General features: G+C 40.3%; 1 protein-coding gene across 1 annotated transcript; it reads left to right on the forward strand.

Moving 5' to 3' along the window:
- Positions 1–5: 5 nt before the first annotated feature.
- LOC122840154 (calcium-binding and coiled-coil domain-containing protein 1-like) lies at positions 6–16,929 on the forward strand. The gene is made up of 20 exons (XM_044132371.1): positions 6–12; positions 7,533–7,574; positions 8,162–8,203; positions 8,305–8,331; positions 8,398–8,445; positions 9,502–9,537; positions 9,647–9,694; positions 10,006–10,050; positions 10,188–10,235; positions 10,342–10,377; positions 10,866–10,907; positions 11,160–11,204; positions 11,308–11,343; positions 11,424–11,471; positions 14,981–15,016; positions 15,364–15,411; positions 15,545–15,722; positions 15,846–15,944; positions 16,016–16,093; positions 16,178–16,929. The coding sequence occupies exons 6-20, from the start codon at positions 9,518–9,520 to the stop codon at positions 16,370–16,372; spliced, it is 1,002 nt and encodes a 333-aa protein (XP_043988306.1). The 5' UTR covers positions 6–12; positions 7,533–7,574; positions 8,162–8,203; positions 8,305–8,331; positions 8,398–8,445; positions 9,502–9,517; the 3' UTR covers positions 16,373–16,929.
- The last annotated feature ends 1,463 nt before the right edge of the window (positions 16,930–18,392 follow it).

Consider the following 18,392-nt stretch of genomic DNA (forward strand, 5'->3'; position numbering starts at 1 on the left):
TCTTGTAAAAAGGTAATTAATTTAAAATCCTATACAATAAAAAAGGTTTAGTATATGAATATAAAAAACTCCCATTCAACTGATGAACTCGGTTAGTTTCAGTTCATCTTGTAGATTTCGACCAGAACAGTGAGGTGAAAACTTTATCCTCACATCACTTCTTTATCTGGTCAGGAATAACAGTTTTTCTTCTGACCTTTTAGTCTTTTTGTGTCTGTTGTCACTGAGAAGGGGACAACAGTGAGCAGACATGAATGGAAATACAAACCGTCCACATTAATGGACATCATGCACATTTTACTCTGCATGCATTTAGTACAATCTAGTTTTTCTGTCTGATTCAAAAATAAAACAAATAGCACAAAGCATTGCGTTGCCTTAATTCTCCCAGTTCTCTCAGAGTTTCAAAGTTTTCTTATGTCCTCTATCATCAGAAAAGTTTGTTAGTGTGGGCAGCTGGAATACAGACTCTCTCGAAGTTCTCTTCCTTCATAATAGTTTGATTCAGACTTTCACTTCTCACCAGAATGTCTTGGTTCACCATCTTGTGACCTGAAATGTATCAACTAGCATCATAATAAACAAGTGATCTTGTGTGATTCTTATAAACTAACATCTGTATAAATTACTTTCTGAAGGCTTGACCAGATTAAAAACTTGTTCCAACGGCAGCATGAAGAGGTCAGGTAAGAGTTCACTGACTTTTCGTTTTGCTGATTGCCTTTTGCCCCTTTTCCCAGAGAGCAGCTGGATCATTTTTCTCCCACAACAGAGCTAAGATGTTTTCAAATCTTGTATTGACTAATTTTAAATAATGGCACAAAAATAAAAATCATTGATTTAAAAGTGTTTCTATATATGAAAAACTGTAGGTTTATGTGTCTCTATGTGAATGAAATTCTGTTTAGTATAATGTGATAAATCCTAAAATATTTCCTTAAGTAGGTTCCTGGATTGAGAACAATACTCTAAAATTTAATTCATGTTTTGGCTTATCTTTATGATTATGCACAGAAAGACTCTTAAAGTGTGTAGAAATTTAGCTGCAAACTTAAAAGAACATTTAAAGTCGACAAAAATTACAATATGAGGCCAGCCAACTTTGACACCTTGATGCAGTCTTCGTTTAATAAAGCAATCATGCTATGAGAAAATCATCATCAGATATGGAGCCTAGGCGAAAATTCAAACTGGGAGACTCGACCAGCTTCACCACATCATCTAATCACCACGCCTGGCCTCAGCCAATCCGGAACGGAGCTCCACGCCGCTCCAGCCAATCGTCATCCAAGGACACCTTCAAGAGTTCAAGCTACCCTGGGGACTTCCTGCTCGTCAGCCGTGCTTCGACTCCACGTATGCGCTTTCCAACCTCTCCCACATTCAGTCAGCTAGTCAGCTGCCTCCCGTCCGCCAGCAATCCCGGTCCTTCAGTCCCTATTTCAGCTCGCAGAAGCACCTTCCGATCATCTTCGCCCTCTTTCAGAACCAGATACAGGGAGTGTCCCTCACCTGCCGGCTGCGCTCCTGTCCACTCCCGGTCATTCCTCACCGATCTAACCACCCCATCAAGCCTGCATTCGGCCTCCATTGATGTCTTTCCCTCATTGATGACGCAGGCGTCCTCTGCCATCCGCCTGGCTCCCCGCTCCGGCTCACCGTTGTCAGCTGCTACGGCTCACTGGTGCTGTCAACCTGCAGCCAAGCGCTGGTTGTCTCCACGATCCGCCGTGGCTCCATTGACGCACGTCGGCTCTTCCTCCTCGTCCCATCATGGACTCGATCCGTTGCCCGATCTTCTCTACCAGTCCACCTCCAGGAGAAAACCGAAATCAGATCACTACGCTCACCTCCGCGTAGCTCAGCTCGCAGCTGGCTCTTCAGCCTCATCAACCGGGAACTTCGTTACGCCCATCGGGCGTCGTCTAGGTAAGACGTACCCACTCCTGATTCGTTCATTTTCATACACATCATGTCACCGTCAGCGCACCAGTACCTTTAATTCAAGTTTATCTCGCCTCCTATTGCTGGTCAGTTGGCATCTTCAGGGTCTAGAGTAGCTCAATTAGTTAGAAGAGCCGGGGTTCTCACGGCCCGCCATTTAATGACGGACGCTCTTTGTCAACCTCATTCCGTTATTTCCCCGCTTAGGCCGCTGTAGCCCTCTCTTTACTCTGTTGCTTAGCTCGCTCCAAATTCTGTCAGAAGTCCAGTTCGTATCTCAGCACATTCTGCCCTCCAGCCCAGCTGCGCTGGTCTCCTAATCACAGCACCATGTTTCTTTAAGCTCTTTTCACTAATAGAGGGGATTCTTTTAAAGCTACACATGAAACGCACCTGAAAACAAACGAGTTTGGTGCAATCTTTTACTTACAAATTCCTCTATTATCGGGGGAAAAAAAAAATAAAAAATAACACGTTGGACCTGCCGCTCTCGTCTAGTTTCACACTCCTTTTATCAGGGTCATAGGAGACGTGCTTGCCCGTCCTTCATCCACGTAGTTCCAGTTGCCTGCGGCAACCTCAACCCTCTTACAGTCAGTTTTCACCTGCACAGCGATCCGAACTTCACGAGCGTCCACTCTCAAGTCATTCACACGTGGCAATACCACCCGCACCGACGGCTTCCTTTCCTCCTCATTCATCGGTTCCGACTCCTTCAAGGAGGCACTCACGCAGTGAATAAGCAGACATGCGCTCTAAAGAGGTCCGTGCCATCTGCACAGTTGCCAGTCCAACACACGCGTCAGCACACAACTAGCCAGCGCTTTGATAAATGCATGATCTCATGTTTGTCACAATTGGCATACGTAATCATTGCTGGAGCTATTAGTAATGAACCACAAAGCGCACTCGCATAAACAAGCGTCGTCCTCGATAGCCTGATGGCTTATCACTAAGTTTAAACGTCGTGTGGAGGCCAAGTTTAATGTAGTAAATATTCAGTTACTGAAAAAACTTAATTGTTTAATTAGTAATTTAGTAAGATCATTTGTTGAGGCTTAGGAAGTATTATTATATTGCATGTATCTAAATGCATAATGTTTTAAGTGTTTTATTTTAGTTTGTATGCCTTATAACTTCAGTGGCCACTTAGTAATTTATGCAAAAGAGGCGAGGAGCCTGGTGTTAACGGAAGGAAGAGAAAGGGAAAAGGCGAGGTCGCTGCAAGCGAGAATCGACAGAGCCACGGTTTTCAACCGTAGTTTGTTTTGTGGAGGTTATTTAAGATTTGACTGCTTATGAAAGGATAACACAAGATACAGTGGAATAAATCTTTTTGTTTTACATCTTTACATCGGAGCGCTGTGGAAGTTGTGTTTTTCCTCCTCAAACACACGAGGGAAATCAGCGATATTAACCTTGTGGCAACACACGTCGCCTGCGATAAAGCTTACAAGATCTAACTTCCCTGGCATGTGGCCGTTTACCTAAAACTGTTATCGTTTGTCCCTCCCTGTCGGTTGCAAACGTAACCCAGGCTTTCCCTCTTCAAACCTGCAGCTGGTGGAGACACCCTACGGGCTCTGCGTTGTCATGTTGTATGTGTGAAGGTAGGATGTGTTCCTTGCAGAAGAGTAATCAGGCGCAGGGCTGTTCGTCGTGGGGAGACAACAAAGCTTACGGCCATCAAGTCTCACAGACCGCACACCCCACCATGCGACATTCTCTCGACCGACTCACTTTCAGTCTTCACGGACGCCGCCCCGCCCTCTAGTTTTGGGGGCTTTAAAAGCTTCCTGCCTCTGGGGCCGTCTTTGGAGCAGAATGCGTTTATTAGCGCGCTGCGATAATATTGCCATCATCCAAGCATTAATAAAGGCCGCCCATCCGTTAGCTACATTATGCCTTTCAATCGCCGCTGCACATGGCAAGCTGTCAACAACATTCATCATCTCAGCTCAGCACGTGTCCGGTCATACAATGCTATCGCCGACTCTCCGTCCCGTTCTAAATTTCAGGTTTCGCTGTTCATGCCGTGCTACCGACGCTCAACCCGAGCTAACGCCAGCCTTCGAAGTTCTGATGCTTAATAAATGGCATGAAGCTACAGAAACCCAGTTAATCACCTAGCCTCTTCTCGAACTCTGCTGCGAAGCTTCTTTCCAAAGGGATTGCTAGCCATAGCTCCTCTATTTCCGATAGCGGAGACCGATCACTCCCATTACCTAGGCGTCTCATCACTGCGCTCCGTTCCGGAGTTTTCTCCTCCTACACCTAAGCGCTCCTCCATGCGCTTGCATCCTAGCCTTCCATGGATTTCTTGGGCTGAGTGAGTTCACGTCTGCATTGAAAGTATTCAGTTCGTCATGAGATCTATCTATATCTGATCTAAAAATTCTTTGCGGACCACTACAATCCTTTACATCAAACACAACAAAACAAAAGGTTTGCGTACTATTGCTATTGCATGCATGGACGGTCCGTTCTGCTCTTTTCACACCATGCTCAGATTCACATGCAAAGACATCAACTCTGCCACGAATCCAAATCTCTGTTTCTCACACCTGAATGCTACACCTGGACTGCTAACTGGTTCACTCACCACCTCAGACTCACGTTAACAGCTTGCGGTCTTCCACCTAGTCACTTTTCGGGCCATTCTTTTAGAATAGGCGCCGCAACATCTGCCGCCGTTCAAGGCGTCCCCACAGCTTCCCTCCTTCAGCTCGGTCGCTGGTCCTCCTCAGCCTTCTAGTCTTACGTCAGACCTGATCTCAATCATACTCGAAGCTCAAAGTTCCATTTCTGCAGGTGAGCATCTCGTCATATATGGTGGTGGAGCGTTTCGCCATTTCTAACATCTCATTCTGCCTAGGAGATCCGGCCGGACCATCGGTCCTCAGTCCTCGGCTCGACAGCAGCCATTCCATCCACCACAGGTCACCAAGCGGTCGTGCCTAACAAGTCTATTAGACTGCAGGCCCCCGCCAACGCAGTTCGCGCCTAACAAGTCTCGCCAGACTGCAGGCCACGACTGACGCCTATCAGTTCGGCAGACTGCAGGCCCTAACCGACGCCTATCAATCCTGTCAGACTGCAGGCCCTGACCGACGCCTATCAGTCTTGTCCGACTGCAGGCCCTGACCGACGCCTATCAGTCTTGTCCGGCTGCAGGCCCTGACCGACGCCTATCAGTCTGGCAGATTGCAGGCCCCGACCGACGCCTATCAGTCTTGCCGTGCTGCAGGCCTGACCGACGCCTATCAGTCATTCGATTGCAGGCCCCGACCGACGCCTATCAGTCTCGTCAGACTGCAGGCCCCGACCGACGCCTATCAGTTCGGCAGACTGCAGGCCCTAACCGACGCCTATCAATCCTGTCAGACTGCAGGCCCTGACCGACGCCTATCAGTCTCGTCCGACTGCAGGCCCTGACCGACGCCTATCAGTCTCGTCCGACTGCAGGCCCTGACCGACGCCTATCAGTCTGGCAGATTGCAGGCCCCGACCGACGCCTATCAGTCTCGCCGTGCTGCAGGCCTGACCGACGCCTATCAGTCTCGTCAGACTGCAGGCCCCGACCGACGCCTATCAGTTCGGCAGACTGCAGGCCCTAACCGACGCCTATCAATCCTGTCAGACTGCAGGCCTGACCGACGCCTATCAGTCTCGTCCGACTGCAGGCCCTGACCGACGCCTATCAGTCTCGTCCGACTGCAGGCCCTGACCGACGCCTATCAGTCTCGTCCGACTGCAGGCCCTGACCGACGCCTATCAGTCTCGTCCGACTGCAGGCCCTGACCGACGCCTATCAGTCTCGTCCGACTGCAGGCCCTGACCGACGCCTATCAGTCTCGTCCGACTGCAGGCCCTGACCGACGCCTATCAGTCTGGCAGATTGCAGGCCCCGACCGACGCCTATCAGTCTCGCCGTGCTGCAGGCCCCGACCTACGCCTATCAGTCTCGCCGTGCTGCAGGCCCCGACCTACGCCTATCAGTCTCGTCAGACTGCAGGCCCCGACCTACGCCTATCAGTCTCGTCAGACTGCAGGCCTCAACCTACGCCTATCAGTCTCGTCAGACTGCAGGCCCCGGCCTACGCCTATCAGTCCAGTCAGACTGCAGGTCACCCGGGCCTCGGCCCGGCTCCCTCTTTTGGGGGGAAGACTATCCCGAGTTCGCCGAGCAGACTGCCTGCTCACGGCGATCCTCGGCTCACGGTCTTCTGCCGGGGCCGAGCGCCAAAGAATTGTATCATTAAATCTTTTTAACTGCTATTTTCTTCTCTTTGTGAGTCTCTCCAGATTGAAATGGAGCCTAGGCGAAAATTCAAACTGGGAGACTCGACCAGCTTCACCACATCATCTAATCACCACGCCTGGCCTCAGCCAATCCGGAACGGAGCTCCACGCCGCTCCAGCCAATCGTCATCCAAGGACACCTTCAAGAGTTCAAGCTACCCTGGGGACTTCCTGCTCGTCAGCCGTGCTTCGACCCACCTCCTCCCCATTGCCACCTCCACCATGAGGGAAGTCCTCCAGGGTCCCCTCTCGTCTCCCTCTCCAGGCTGCTCCACCACCAGTTTCGGTCCCGGGGGGAAGACTATCCCGAGTTCGCCGAGCAGACTGCCTGCTCACGGCGATCCTCGGCTCACGGTCTTCTGCCGGGGCCGAGCGCCAAAGAATTGTATCATTAAATCTTTTTAACTGCTATTTTCTTCTCTTTGTGAGTCTCTCCAGATTGAAATAATTTTTGTTGAGTAAATCTGCCCTGGCTCATGGAGGAAACCAGTTTCTCTGAGTGAAAAAAAAGAAAATGAATTGGAGGCAGGAGGTGATGAACCAGCAAACATAAGCATCTGTGAAACACATTGTGACAAAATGCTGCCTCATAGGTTTATTTTCTTTATTAATGAATGTCAGATTATATACCTGCTCAATGTGGACATTATGATGGGAAGAACCTAAATAGAGTCACATCAATTCTGGGATACATTTTGACTGAAATGAAGGAATGTTGTACATAAACTAAAAAAGCAATAATCAATAAATATTTGCATTTGAACAATAGCTCTAACATCAAATGAAGTGCTAAACTAATTATTTATTTTAATATTTTTGTGGATGTTTTGATTAAGCCTCCAGCATGTTATTGAAGTTCAGCAGCACCAGCCACATTCTCAGAAGAGGTAAGTATATGACTTGAATTTGATTATTATAGACCACAAACCACAGTCGTGTCCTCCAGTTTAGAGACCCTGAAAAGAAACTGAAAAACCAACATCAACCAGCCAAAAGGAGCAACGGCAACATTAAAATCACAGGCAGGAAGAATAATTTCCTCATGTTTTGAAACTGAATTACAGACTCTCATTGTCTGTAATTTATATTCCAAATTCAATTGGAATAATTTAGTACTTAAGCTTCAGTTTAAGTACTAAATTATTAATTTTCCCCATGATCTAGTTAATCTAAAATGCAGCAGGATTATTTTTGGAGACTCATCCCAATCAGTTCAAAGTTTGTTTCTCAAGTCTTAGAAAACATCTGAATGAGTTGCTTTTCATGCTGGATATTTTACTGCGCAGAGCATCCCTGGAAGAAAAGGAAACAGATCCTCTCCTGCAAAGGTATGTAGTATTAATTAATTTATATAAATTGAAAATATAAAAATCTTTGAGTTAGAAAAGGTAAATGCACTTTTCTTTTTTAAAAAAGCTGCAACACTTTAGTTGTTCTCTAAATAATTCATGTAACCTGGTAAAATCCAGACCCTTTTTCTACACTTTGTTTCATTCAGAGCATCTGGGCTCTCAGCTATTGAGAAACTATTGCTCCCTAGAGGCATGAAGTCTGTTGAGATTCCAATTGTTGTCCAATCATTATATTTGTCAATGATGTTCTGCACATTGCATGTGCTGTAAAAAAAAACAACACATTCCTCATTTGTGAAGAGAGAAGTGCTGAGCCAAACAAGATGGACTCAAACTGCACAAACAGTATAATTGTTCCCCTACAGTATTGACCAAAAACAAACTGGTTTTAACATTATTTAATTTCACTCCTCTGACCAGGAACAGTTTGACTCCTGCATGAATTTCTTTCTACTCTTATTTTGTATAACTGTTCAGATTGTTTCCTTCTCTTTCCCTGGCAACAGTTTGTTTAGCTGATAAGTTTTGCATTAAATTAATGAGACCCTCATTTTTCTCCACAGATCTTCTTTGAAGGAAAGGGAAACTGAAGATTTCAAACAAAGGTATGCTCCAGTAAATGGTTTGAAACATGGAATTTGATTTTCTTTCTTTTTCAATTACTGTATGAGCTGTAATTGAAAAGATAAATTTGTCTTTTAAACAGACTAAACGATGAACAACTTAAATTGAGGTAAATATGTTAACATTCATTCATTCACTTTGAGCTGGTGTTCATTCTGTGTATTTCACTCCACAGATCAAAACTTAAAGAACAGCAAAGGGAAATTGAGGCCTTGCAGCAAAGGTACTTCATGTTCCAAGACTTTGACAGTGAATGAACAATTTCTAAACTCTGTTAACACGCCCAGTTTGACTCAATGATTTGGATACAAAATGTTTACTTCTCTGAATCATACATGGTGCTCAAAAATAAGCTAAACAAAGTGAATTTCCCATCTATCTTTACAAAAGAAGAAGCTGAGATTTTTGAGAGCAAACTTGGAATAAATATCATCACAGAATTCAAACCTCGTTGCTCCAATCAGACCAACCAGGAGGAGATTTATTCAGCACATTTGCATACACATTAAAAACTCCACTATTACAGACAATCTCTTACTTCTTAATGCTTATAGGACGTTTTATATGCTTTTGTAACTATTGTTGTGGATTTGATTGTTGTAACCAATCAAATGCATGTCATTAGAAATGTCCTTTCTTTGAACTAGCTCAGGTCTCTTGTCTCATTTCATCCTGGAGTTCTAGCAGCTTTTCCTGTAATTGTCCACAGCTGGGTTATTTCAAAACCTAAAACGTTACAGATTACAGCACTTTTAAAAATTATTTCTTAATCTTTCCAAACTTGAACTCCCTCTTTACTTTCCCAATCAGGGTGACCTACTATGAAAAATAAAAACATTCTTTTCAGGTAAAAGTGACCTGGAACGTTACCATCGCCCACTTCATGATTTAATATTCCCTACAATATTGACACAAAACAAAATGTAAACAAGGCCAGCTAGAGTTTGACTCCTGCATCAATTTGTTCCTGATCTTAATTTAAATATGTCTGTTCATCCTATAGATTGTTTCTTTATCTGGTAACGATGCTGTTGTCTCAAAGTGAAGAAAACTAACTGGAGCTCTTCTCTTTCACATCCTTACAGATTAGCATATATTAAAAGCTACCATTTCAGTAAAATAAATAATATATCTTAAAACAGAGTGGTCAGATATTTTGTAGTGTGCTTCATAATCGGACTTCAAAAGTCCTGTATTTTTTATTCTCCCTGTTTTCTTATGATGGCTGTAAAACCTGACAGGAAACATCAAGATAAACATGACTCTGTTGTTTACACAGATTAAGTTATGAAGAAATGCAACATCAAAATAGAAGGTAAATATCCTTTTCTTTTCATTTCTGTTTCTTTATTCTTGTCTCTTTCTCTTTTTGTTTTTTTTCTTTCAACTTTGACCTGATTTTCATTGTTTGTTTGACTTCTTAGATCAGCTCTAAAAGAAAAGGACATGAAAATTAAAGACTTGCAGGAAAGGTATTTAAAAGTGTTAATGTGAAACATTGTGTGTTTTGTTATTTGGACAAGAAGAAAAGTTTAGTGATTTAAAAAAACAAACGATATTTTGCTGACCTAATCTTCATTTCAGTTATAATCAGAAGTTATTCACTTTAAAGGTCTTAATTGTGAACACACAATAACTCAGTTTCTTGTCTGATTTGCAAAGTTGCTAATTATTTATGGGGATTTACTGTAAAAACTACAATGAAACAATTGTTAAAGAATTATCAGTTTAAAACAGAGATTTGTGTAAACAAACATTCATGAAATCATTTACTTGTTTGAAGGATTGAAGACATGAAAAATAACGAACAGAAGCAACATCACTTGAGGTAAATATCTGACTTAAATTAAATTCCGTAGAAAAAAACACTTAAAAAGTGTTTATTGTTTTATCTAACAGAGGCCAGTGTTTGTTTTGCTGGTAGGTTTTGTATTAATTTAGTGAGTTGATCATTTTACTCCACAGATCTTCTCATAAGGAAAAGGATAAAGAAATTGAAGACCTCAAACGAATGTATGCTACAGTAAATGATTTGAAACATGGGATTTGTTTTTCTTTTTCAATGACTGTGTGAGCCGATGGGATTCATCAGAAATAAATATGTGTTGGTTTTAAACAGAATAAAGGAGAAGGATGAACAACTTAAACTGATAAGGTAAATATTTTTCAACATTCATTCATTCACAGTGAGCTGGTGTTCACTCAACATATCTGTGCTTAAAGAAAATTAAAAAAAACAAAAACAAAAACTGAGGCCTTGCAGCAAAAGTACTTTATATTCCAAGATGTTAACAATGCCTTAAGAAAATCAAAAACATTCTGGAAAAAAATTTTGACATAAAGGATCAAAATTCATGCATGAAAGGGTCATAAAATAAAATGGACCATTGATGTTGAAATAATTTTGACACACTGATTTTATGGTAATGAAAGACTTAAGTTCAAATAAATAATCATATGTATTTCCTGGTCTTTTCTACTCACAACATTTTATTTATTATATAATTTGTAAAGAAGTGGCATTAACTAAAATGAAAAAAAACAGATTCATCCTTTAACTAACTCTTTAAAGTTTTACAGAACAACCAGCCTGAGAAAAAAAAATGGTTTGTTAAAACTATAAAAAACTTATAATTTTTGTAGGATCCAAGAGAAGGAAGTTGCTCAACAAAAGCATAAACTGAGGTAAGTGTAAGCCTAATTAAAATTTTAAGATAATGTATTGTATAGTTACTATCAAATATAAATGAAGGCCAAACATGCTCAGATATCAGTTAGCCAATACAATGTGGATGTTCAATAATAAATTGACCATCCACATGATTAAATCAGCAGAAATAATCAATGAGATTGATTGTCTCATCAGACTGTGGTCAGTGTTTGTTCAGTTGGTGGTTTTTCATTGATTCAAGGTGAAATCCACATTTTACTCCACAGATCTCTGAAAGACAAAGAAAAGGAAACTGAAGCTCTCAAACAAACGTATGTTACATTCAGTGGTTTAAAACATGAAATGTTATTTTTTTTCAACAAGTTTGAGCAGAAAAAACACCTTAAGATAAATAACTCTGTTGCTTTTAAACAGAATAAATGAGAAGGATGAACAGCTTCAATGTACAAAGTAAATACATAAATTATTTTATTCATTCATTCATTCATGCACTGTGTGCTGGTTTTCATTGTTTGTATTTTACGTCACAGATCTGCATCTAAAGAAAAGCAAATGGAGACTGAAGCCTTGCTGCAAAGGTACTTTTTTGACACTTTGTTGCTATGAGATTCCTAACACCTGGAAGAATGTCTTATTTACGATCCATGTGATGGTAAATAAATGACCACCACATGGAGTTGATGGTCATTTATTTACGTCTCTCTGTTCTACTGTCTGATAAACATGTCCACTGCTTTTACAGAGTTCAAGAGCTGGAAGCACAACTTCAAAAATCAAGGTAAAAAAGCACAGATGGAGCTGTAACATGTCAGGTGGCACAGGATAATCATAAGTAAACAGCTTGTACAGGGCATCTGAGTTACTGGTTGTTTCAACATGGTCTATGTAGCCGAGACCCCCTGAAGAGTCCAGAGGTTTAATAACATGGTGCTTCAATATACTATAGTAGAAGTACATCAATAACATGCAATGCAAATGATTTGTAAAATATTCTACAAGATTAATCCAGAAGACCCACTGCCTTGTTTTAAACAGTGCAAACTTTTTATGCTGTCTTTATTCACCGACAGATCTGCTCTGACAAAAAAGGAAGATGAATACGAAAAACTGAATCAAAGGTAGAGTTAAAAAATAACATCTGAAAAATTTTAAGATATGTCTACGTTCAATTTTTTTTTCAGCTCAATTTGTTTACCTCAGTCTAACTATAAATTGTCTTGATCCACCAAAGGTTAAAAAAAATACAATAAATCACATTCACAGTAATAGTGACTCATTACACAGCCTTGTGGTACACCAGCATTTATAATTTTGGTTAAGAATCTGTGATGGTCTAACTAAATATGATGGGACCTGCTGGTCAGAAAGCTGCAGGTTGAGGCTTTATCAGTGTGGTGATTAACTTAAAGTGGATGACATTATTAAATGCAGAACTGAAGCCTGCAAACAGCATTCCAGTGTTATTGTCCAGATGTGAGCAAGCACACTGCATTATAGATGCTGGATGTTCAGATCCTCCATTTTGTTGTGGGCAAGTTGATGAACATTCAGTGTTGGGGTGAGAAAGAGGCTAAGATGAGCCAGAACCAGCTGCTCTAAGCACTAATTGATCAGGGTGGTGAGTGGTGCTTTGATACTAATATGATGAGGTGATTCGAAGCAGCTCATCATAACAACATGGTGGGTCAGGATCTCAGGACCTCCACTAACTCTCCAGTAGAAACTTGTCCAGGAATGTCATCATGGTCTGCAGTGTTATGTCCATTTAATTAAGAAAATTTTATGTTTATCTCAAATTACCAATGTGATGTGATTTATCCAAACACCACTGCATTTTAATTTCTACAGTTTTCAAGCCTTTTACCAACAACAGAATCACAATGCAAGGTGAGCAATTATGTTTCTACATTTTCAATCAATTCCTCACTGCAATATCTGAATCTATCAATGCACTGTCTCCAGGCTGATGCACTTTAAGTCAAGTCAGGTTTATTTTAGCAACAAGGCAGTTCAAAGTGTTATAAGTGATAAAATCATAATTAAGAAACCAATTATAAAACAAGCAATAAGCATTACATTTTGTCAAATGCTAAAGCCATCAAATATATTTGAAGACTCAGTGCAATACTAACAAATCTAACTTTATATTAAAAGTGAATGGACTAATAATAATTCATGAATTAATCAATGAAGTTGTCTGTCTTATCTGACTGAGGTATTTTAGTCTATTGCAATAAATCTGAGTGAGTTGCTCATTTTACTCCACAGATCTCTGAAAGACAAAGAAAAGGAAACTGGAGCCTTGCTGCAAAGGTACTTTGTGTTTCAAGATTTTAACATCAAATGAAAGTTTTCTATATGTCATTGTGAAACTTTCATCTGATTTAAACAGCTAACTATAAAACTTTCATTTAATATTTTAAAAAATGATGTAGCAATAAAAGAAAACTTCTGTACTAATGAAACAATTCATATTTAACCCAATATGACAGTAAAGAATGACTAGTTTACTTTAGAAACTCAAACTTAAAGTTTGACTTAAAGTAATTTCTGATGTCTGGATGCAAATTGTCAGAACTAGAATTTGAATGAAACACAGAAACACCAACTTTAGTCTGTAACTCCTTAAAACAGACACATAACCATCAAATATATTTGAAGATTCAGCGCAAACAAATCTAGTTTATCTTAAAAGTGAATGGACTAATAAAACTTCATGAATTAATCAATGAAATTGTCTGTCTTGTCTGACTGGGTTCAGTGTTTTAGTCTATAAATATCGCAATAAATCTGAGTGAGTTGCTCATTTTACTCCACAGATCTCTGAAAGATAAAGAAAAGGAAACTGAGGCTCTCAAACGAACGTATACATCCAGTGATTTAAAACATCAAATGTTAATTTTTTCAATGAGTGTGTGAGCAGATAAAAAAGAACTTAAGACAAATATCTCTGTTGCTTTTAAACAGAATAATTGAGAAGGACAAACAGCTTCAATTGGCAAAGTAAATAAATTCATTCATTCATTCATTCATGCACTGTGAGCTGGTTTTCATTTTGTGTATTTTAACTCACAGATCTGGAAGGCAAACGGAAATTGAACCCTTGCTGCAAAGGTACTGTGCGTTTCAAGATGTTAACGTCTAATTAAAGTTTTCTAAATGTCACTTTGAAAGATTTAGCTGATTGAAATGGTTAACTGTGAAACTTTATCTTAACATTTTGAAGAAAAATTCTGTAGCATTGAATGAAAAATTCTTTCATAACCGAACATTCATATCTCATCATACACTATATTGGTTCAATACAACATTGGTCCAGCCTTTGCGGCTATTACAGCTTCAACTCTGCCATCCGTGTTTTTATGAAACTTGCTTTTTGCTCTGCTGCACAGTCATGTTTGATGAGGAAGAGGCCAGCTCCAAACTGACAGTAACACTCTTAAGAAAGAAAAGTGCAGTTGGATGAGGCGAGGCAGACGCAGTGGACCCAGGTTGTATTGAATGAATAGTGATTTAATGCTGAAAATCCAAATCATAAGTCCAAAATCCAGGCAGCACAGAATGAGTGGAAGGCTAAGGCTCAAAACTGGTAAACAGTGGATATCTGGACAGACAAGACAGATTAGACAAGGACCCAACAAGGAACACAGGTGAGATTAAATACATAGAGCGTAATCAGGGAACGAGACACGGCTGGGAATAATCTAGGACAACATGGAGACTCAATAGACACAGAAACCTAAAGGAAACACAAAGAAAGCTCAAATCTTCACAGTTACCGTACATGTGGCACTTCAGTTTGAGATCTGTGAATGTTCTACTGTTTAAGAGCAAATGCAGTGAAAAAAACAGCAAAGAAACCCAAGAAAACAAGCGCTACTGACTTGAATAAAAGAAACAAGTTGTTTTTATTAGTGTTGTTAGCTAAGCAATTACTGTGTCTTTAAAATTGTACGGTCATTCTTCACAAAGAATTTTAAAACAGAACTTTTCAAGAGCTTGCCATTTTTCCATCCTTCCTGTTTTCTTGAAAGATAGTGTGATCTTATTGAACACGTTCTGATGAACATGTCCACCGCTTTTACAGAGTTCATGAGATGGAAGCACAACTTCAAATATCAAGGTAACAATTCACACTAGAGTGATCACATGTCAGGTGGCTGATTAAGTGGCCTGTTGTTAAAACCAATCAATGACAAGATAAACATAATCAAATAAAAGGTTATCAGGGCTTCTGAGTTACTTGTTGTTTCAACATGGTCTAGAAAGCTGGACATCCCCGATGAGTCCAGAAGTCTAATAACACCCCAGGACAACTTTTCTTGTTTTCACTTCTAGTCCAAATAACATCTACAGATATAAACATTTATATATATTTCTGTCAGAAAGTCTCCATGTATTTGGTTTGATTTTTGAAACAATAAATTGAAGACTTGGATTGTTTTACAAGTGATTTATTATATTGCACAGATCTGCTCTACAAGAAAAAGATGAACAGTTGAAGTCTTTCAAAGACAGGTACTGTGCGGGTTTTCTTTTGCGTCTTTTATTGTTGGATTGTCAGTTAAAGTGGTTTTCTCACCAATACTGCAAATAATTAAATGTAGAATTAAAATAGTTTTCTGTAAATGAATATGTGTGGTTTTTACAGAGTGGCAGGAGAAGTTGCTTTGTCAATCAAAACAGGAAACACAATGAGCCTCAACAACCCTGTTAATAAGAACCGACTAAAGGAAATGTATGAAGACCTGAGGTGTGACTGGCCAAAAATAAAAAAAAACTTAAAGTCAAACAACAAACATCCAGATTCTGTCAAAGAACTGATTCTGGTACAGTTATGTTGACAAAAAAATTCATCTTTGGACTTCATTCTTGCACATCTGAAACATACTAATGTTACTTTTTGTCCCGTTACTGTTCCTGCTTGTCTCAATTTTTTCCCATTATGCCAGAAAGAGTTCAGGGAGGCAAAAATTGAAATGAGAAACAGAAGAATGATGATAGATAAAGTGTTTGAAAAAGTGACGAATGCTGGAGGAACCCCACAAAAGGTAACATCATGTACTTTGAAGTCATCTCTCGTGGTCCAGTTGTGTGTCTGAACTGAGGTTTGTACCTTCAGGTTGATCAGTACCGACAGCTAACAGTTCAGAACCTGCAGATGACTCTCTACAGTGAGAAACAAGATGCTGGTTCACAGGTGGATTTGACTTATCCAAAAAATACTTACCATTCATAAAATTAACAAAGAAAACTAACACTTTAATTTATTTATTGTCAACAGAAACCCGTTCTTGAAAATGAAGCAGGAAATCCTCAGGATGTGTTGGAGTATTTGGGCTCTGAATGTTATTGGCTTGGCTGCCTGATGGCGCTGAACAACCCGCCTCTTCAGCCTGACTGGGAGAATCACCCTCCGTCGATGGATAGATGGGACTTGTTCCCCCGAAATATCACAACTGCCTCAGAAAATGAGTGAAATGAAATTAATCAAAAAAACAAAATCACTTTCTACTTCTTTAAATCTGTGAAAAAACGTAAATGTGACAACTTTAACACATCTTAAAGCTGCACCTTTTTAATTTAGTTGAAAATAGATGTTTGGGATTATTGTTTTTAAAAGCTCAATCAAACCTAATAAGTTTGTTTAGTTGTAATTTTTAATTTTCATATCTTTTTTAGGCATCATAAATTTAAAACTGTTTGGATATATTAATTTTGTGTAATCATCTGAGTTTCCTGTGAACCTCAGCATCTTATACTGAGAGAGACAAATTGTAGTTCGACTTAGAAAATATTTTATTTTTAATTGAAGGGTTTTATATAAATCTGTGCTACTGCTCAATTACCAACAGGCCAGCAGTTAACAGGTTTGTTTTTAAGATTATAGCAAAAACATCTAATAAATCTCAATAAATCTGGTTTATTGTCTACAGAACAGTGTAAATTCTAGAAATTAAACATGATTAGATACTTTCTATGTGTTTGCAAACTGTTGAATTTGGAAAAACAGGCAAAATAAGAGTTTGAATGGACTTTTGATGAAAATAAAAAGTAATTTTAACAAAGTTTTAACTTTGCTTTTTATTGTGTCTACCTACAGATTCCACCAGTTGTTTTCTGTCTGTCTATCAATCAATCAATCAAACTTTATTTGTTTAGCACATTTCAGCATCAAGGCATTTCAAAGTGCTTTACATCAAATCAAAGACAAAAACACAATGCAACATAGAATCAACAATAAAAACAATATGAAGTCAGATTCCGTCAATAAATTTGCAATTGATTACGTTTCAAACAAAACTCTAAACAAGTGAGGTTTTAGTTGAGATTTAAAGGAAGTCAGTGTTTCAGCTGTTTTACAGTTTTCTGGAAGTTTGTTCCAGATTTTTGGTGCATAGATGCTAAATGCCGCTTCTCCTCGTTTGGTTCTGGGGATGCAGAGCAGACCAGAACCAGAGGACCATCTATCTATCTATCTATCTATCTATCTATCTATCTATCTATCTATCTATCTATCTATCTATCTATCCATCCATCTATCCATCTATCCATCTATCCATCTATCCATCTATCCATCCATCCATCCATCCATCCATCCATCCATCCATCCATCCATCCATCCATCCATCCATCCATCCATCCATCCATCCATCCATCCATCCATCCATCCATCCATCCATCCATCCATCCATCCATCCATCCATCCATCCATCCATCCATCCATCCATCCATCCATCCATCCATCCATCCATCCATCCATCCATCCATCCATCCATCCATCCATCCATCCATCCATCCATCCATCCATCCATCCATCCATCCATCCATCCATCCATCCATCCATCCATCCATCCATCCATCCATCCATCCATCCATCCATCCATCCATCCATCCATCCATCCATCCATCCATCCATCCATCCATCCATCCATCCATCCATCCATCCATCCATCCATCCATCCATCCATCCATCCATCCATCCATCCATCCATCCATCCATCCATCCATCCATCCATCCATCCATCCATCCATCCATCCATCCATCCATCCATCCATCCATCCAAACATCCATCCATCCATCCATCCATCCATCCATCCATCCATCCATCCATCCATCCATCCATCCATCCATCCATCCATCCATCCATCCATCCATCCATCCATCCATCTCCATCCATCCATCCATCCATCCATCCATCCATCCATCCATCCATCCATCCATCCATCCATCCATCCATCCATCCATCCATCCATCCATCCATCCATCCATCCATCCATCCATCCATCCATCCATCCATCCATCCATCCATCCATCCATCCATCCATCCATCCATCCATCCATCCATCCATCCATCCATCCATCCATCCATCATTCCATCCATCCATCCATCCATCCATCCATCCATCCATCCATCCATCCATCCATCCATCCATCCATCCATCCATCCATCCATCCATCCATCCATCCATCCATCCATCCATCCATCCATCCATCC

This window comes from Gambusia affinis, linkage group LG11, assembly GCF_019740435.1.
Source record: "Gambusia affinis linkage group LG11, SWU_Gaff_1.0, whole genome shotgun sequence".
NCBI lineage: Eukaryota > Metazoa > Chordata > Actinopteri > Cyprinodontiformes > Poeciliidae > Gambusia > Gambusia affinis.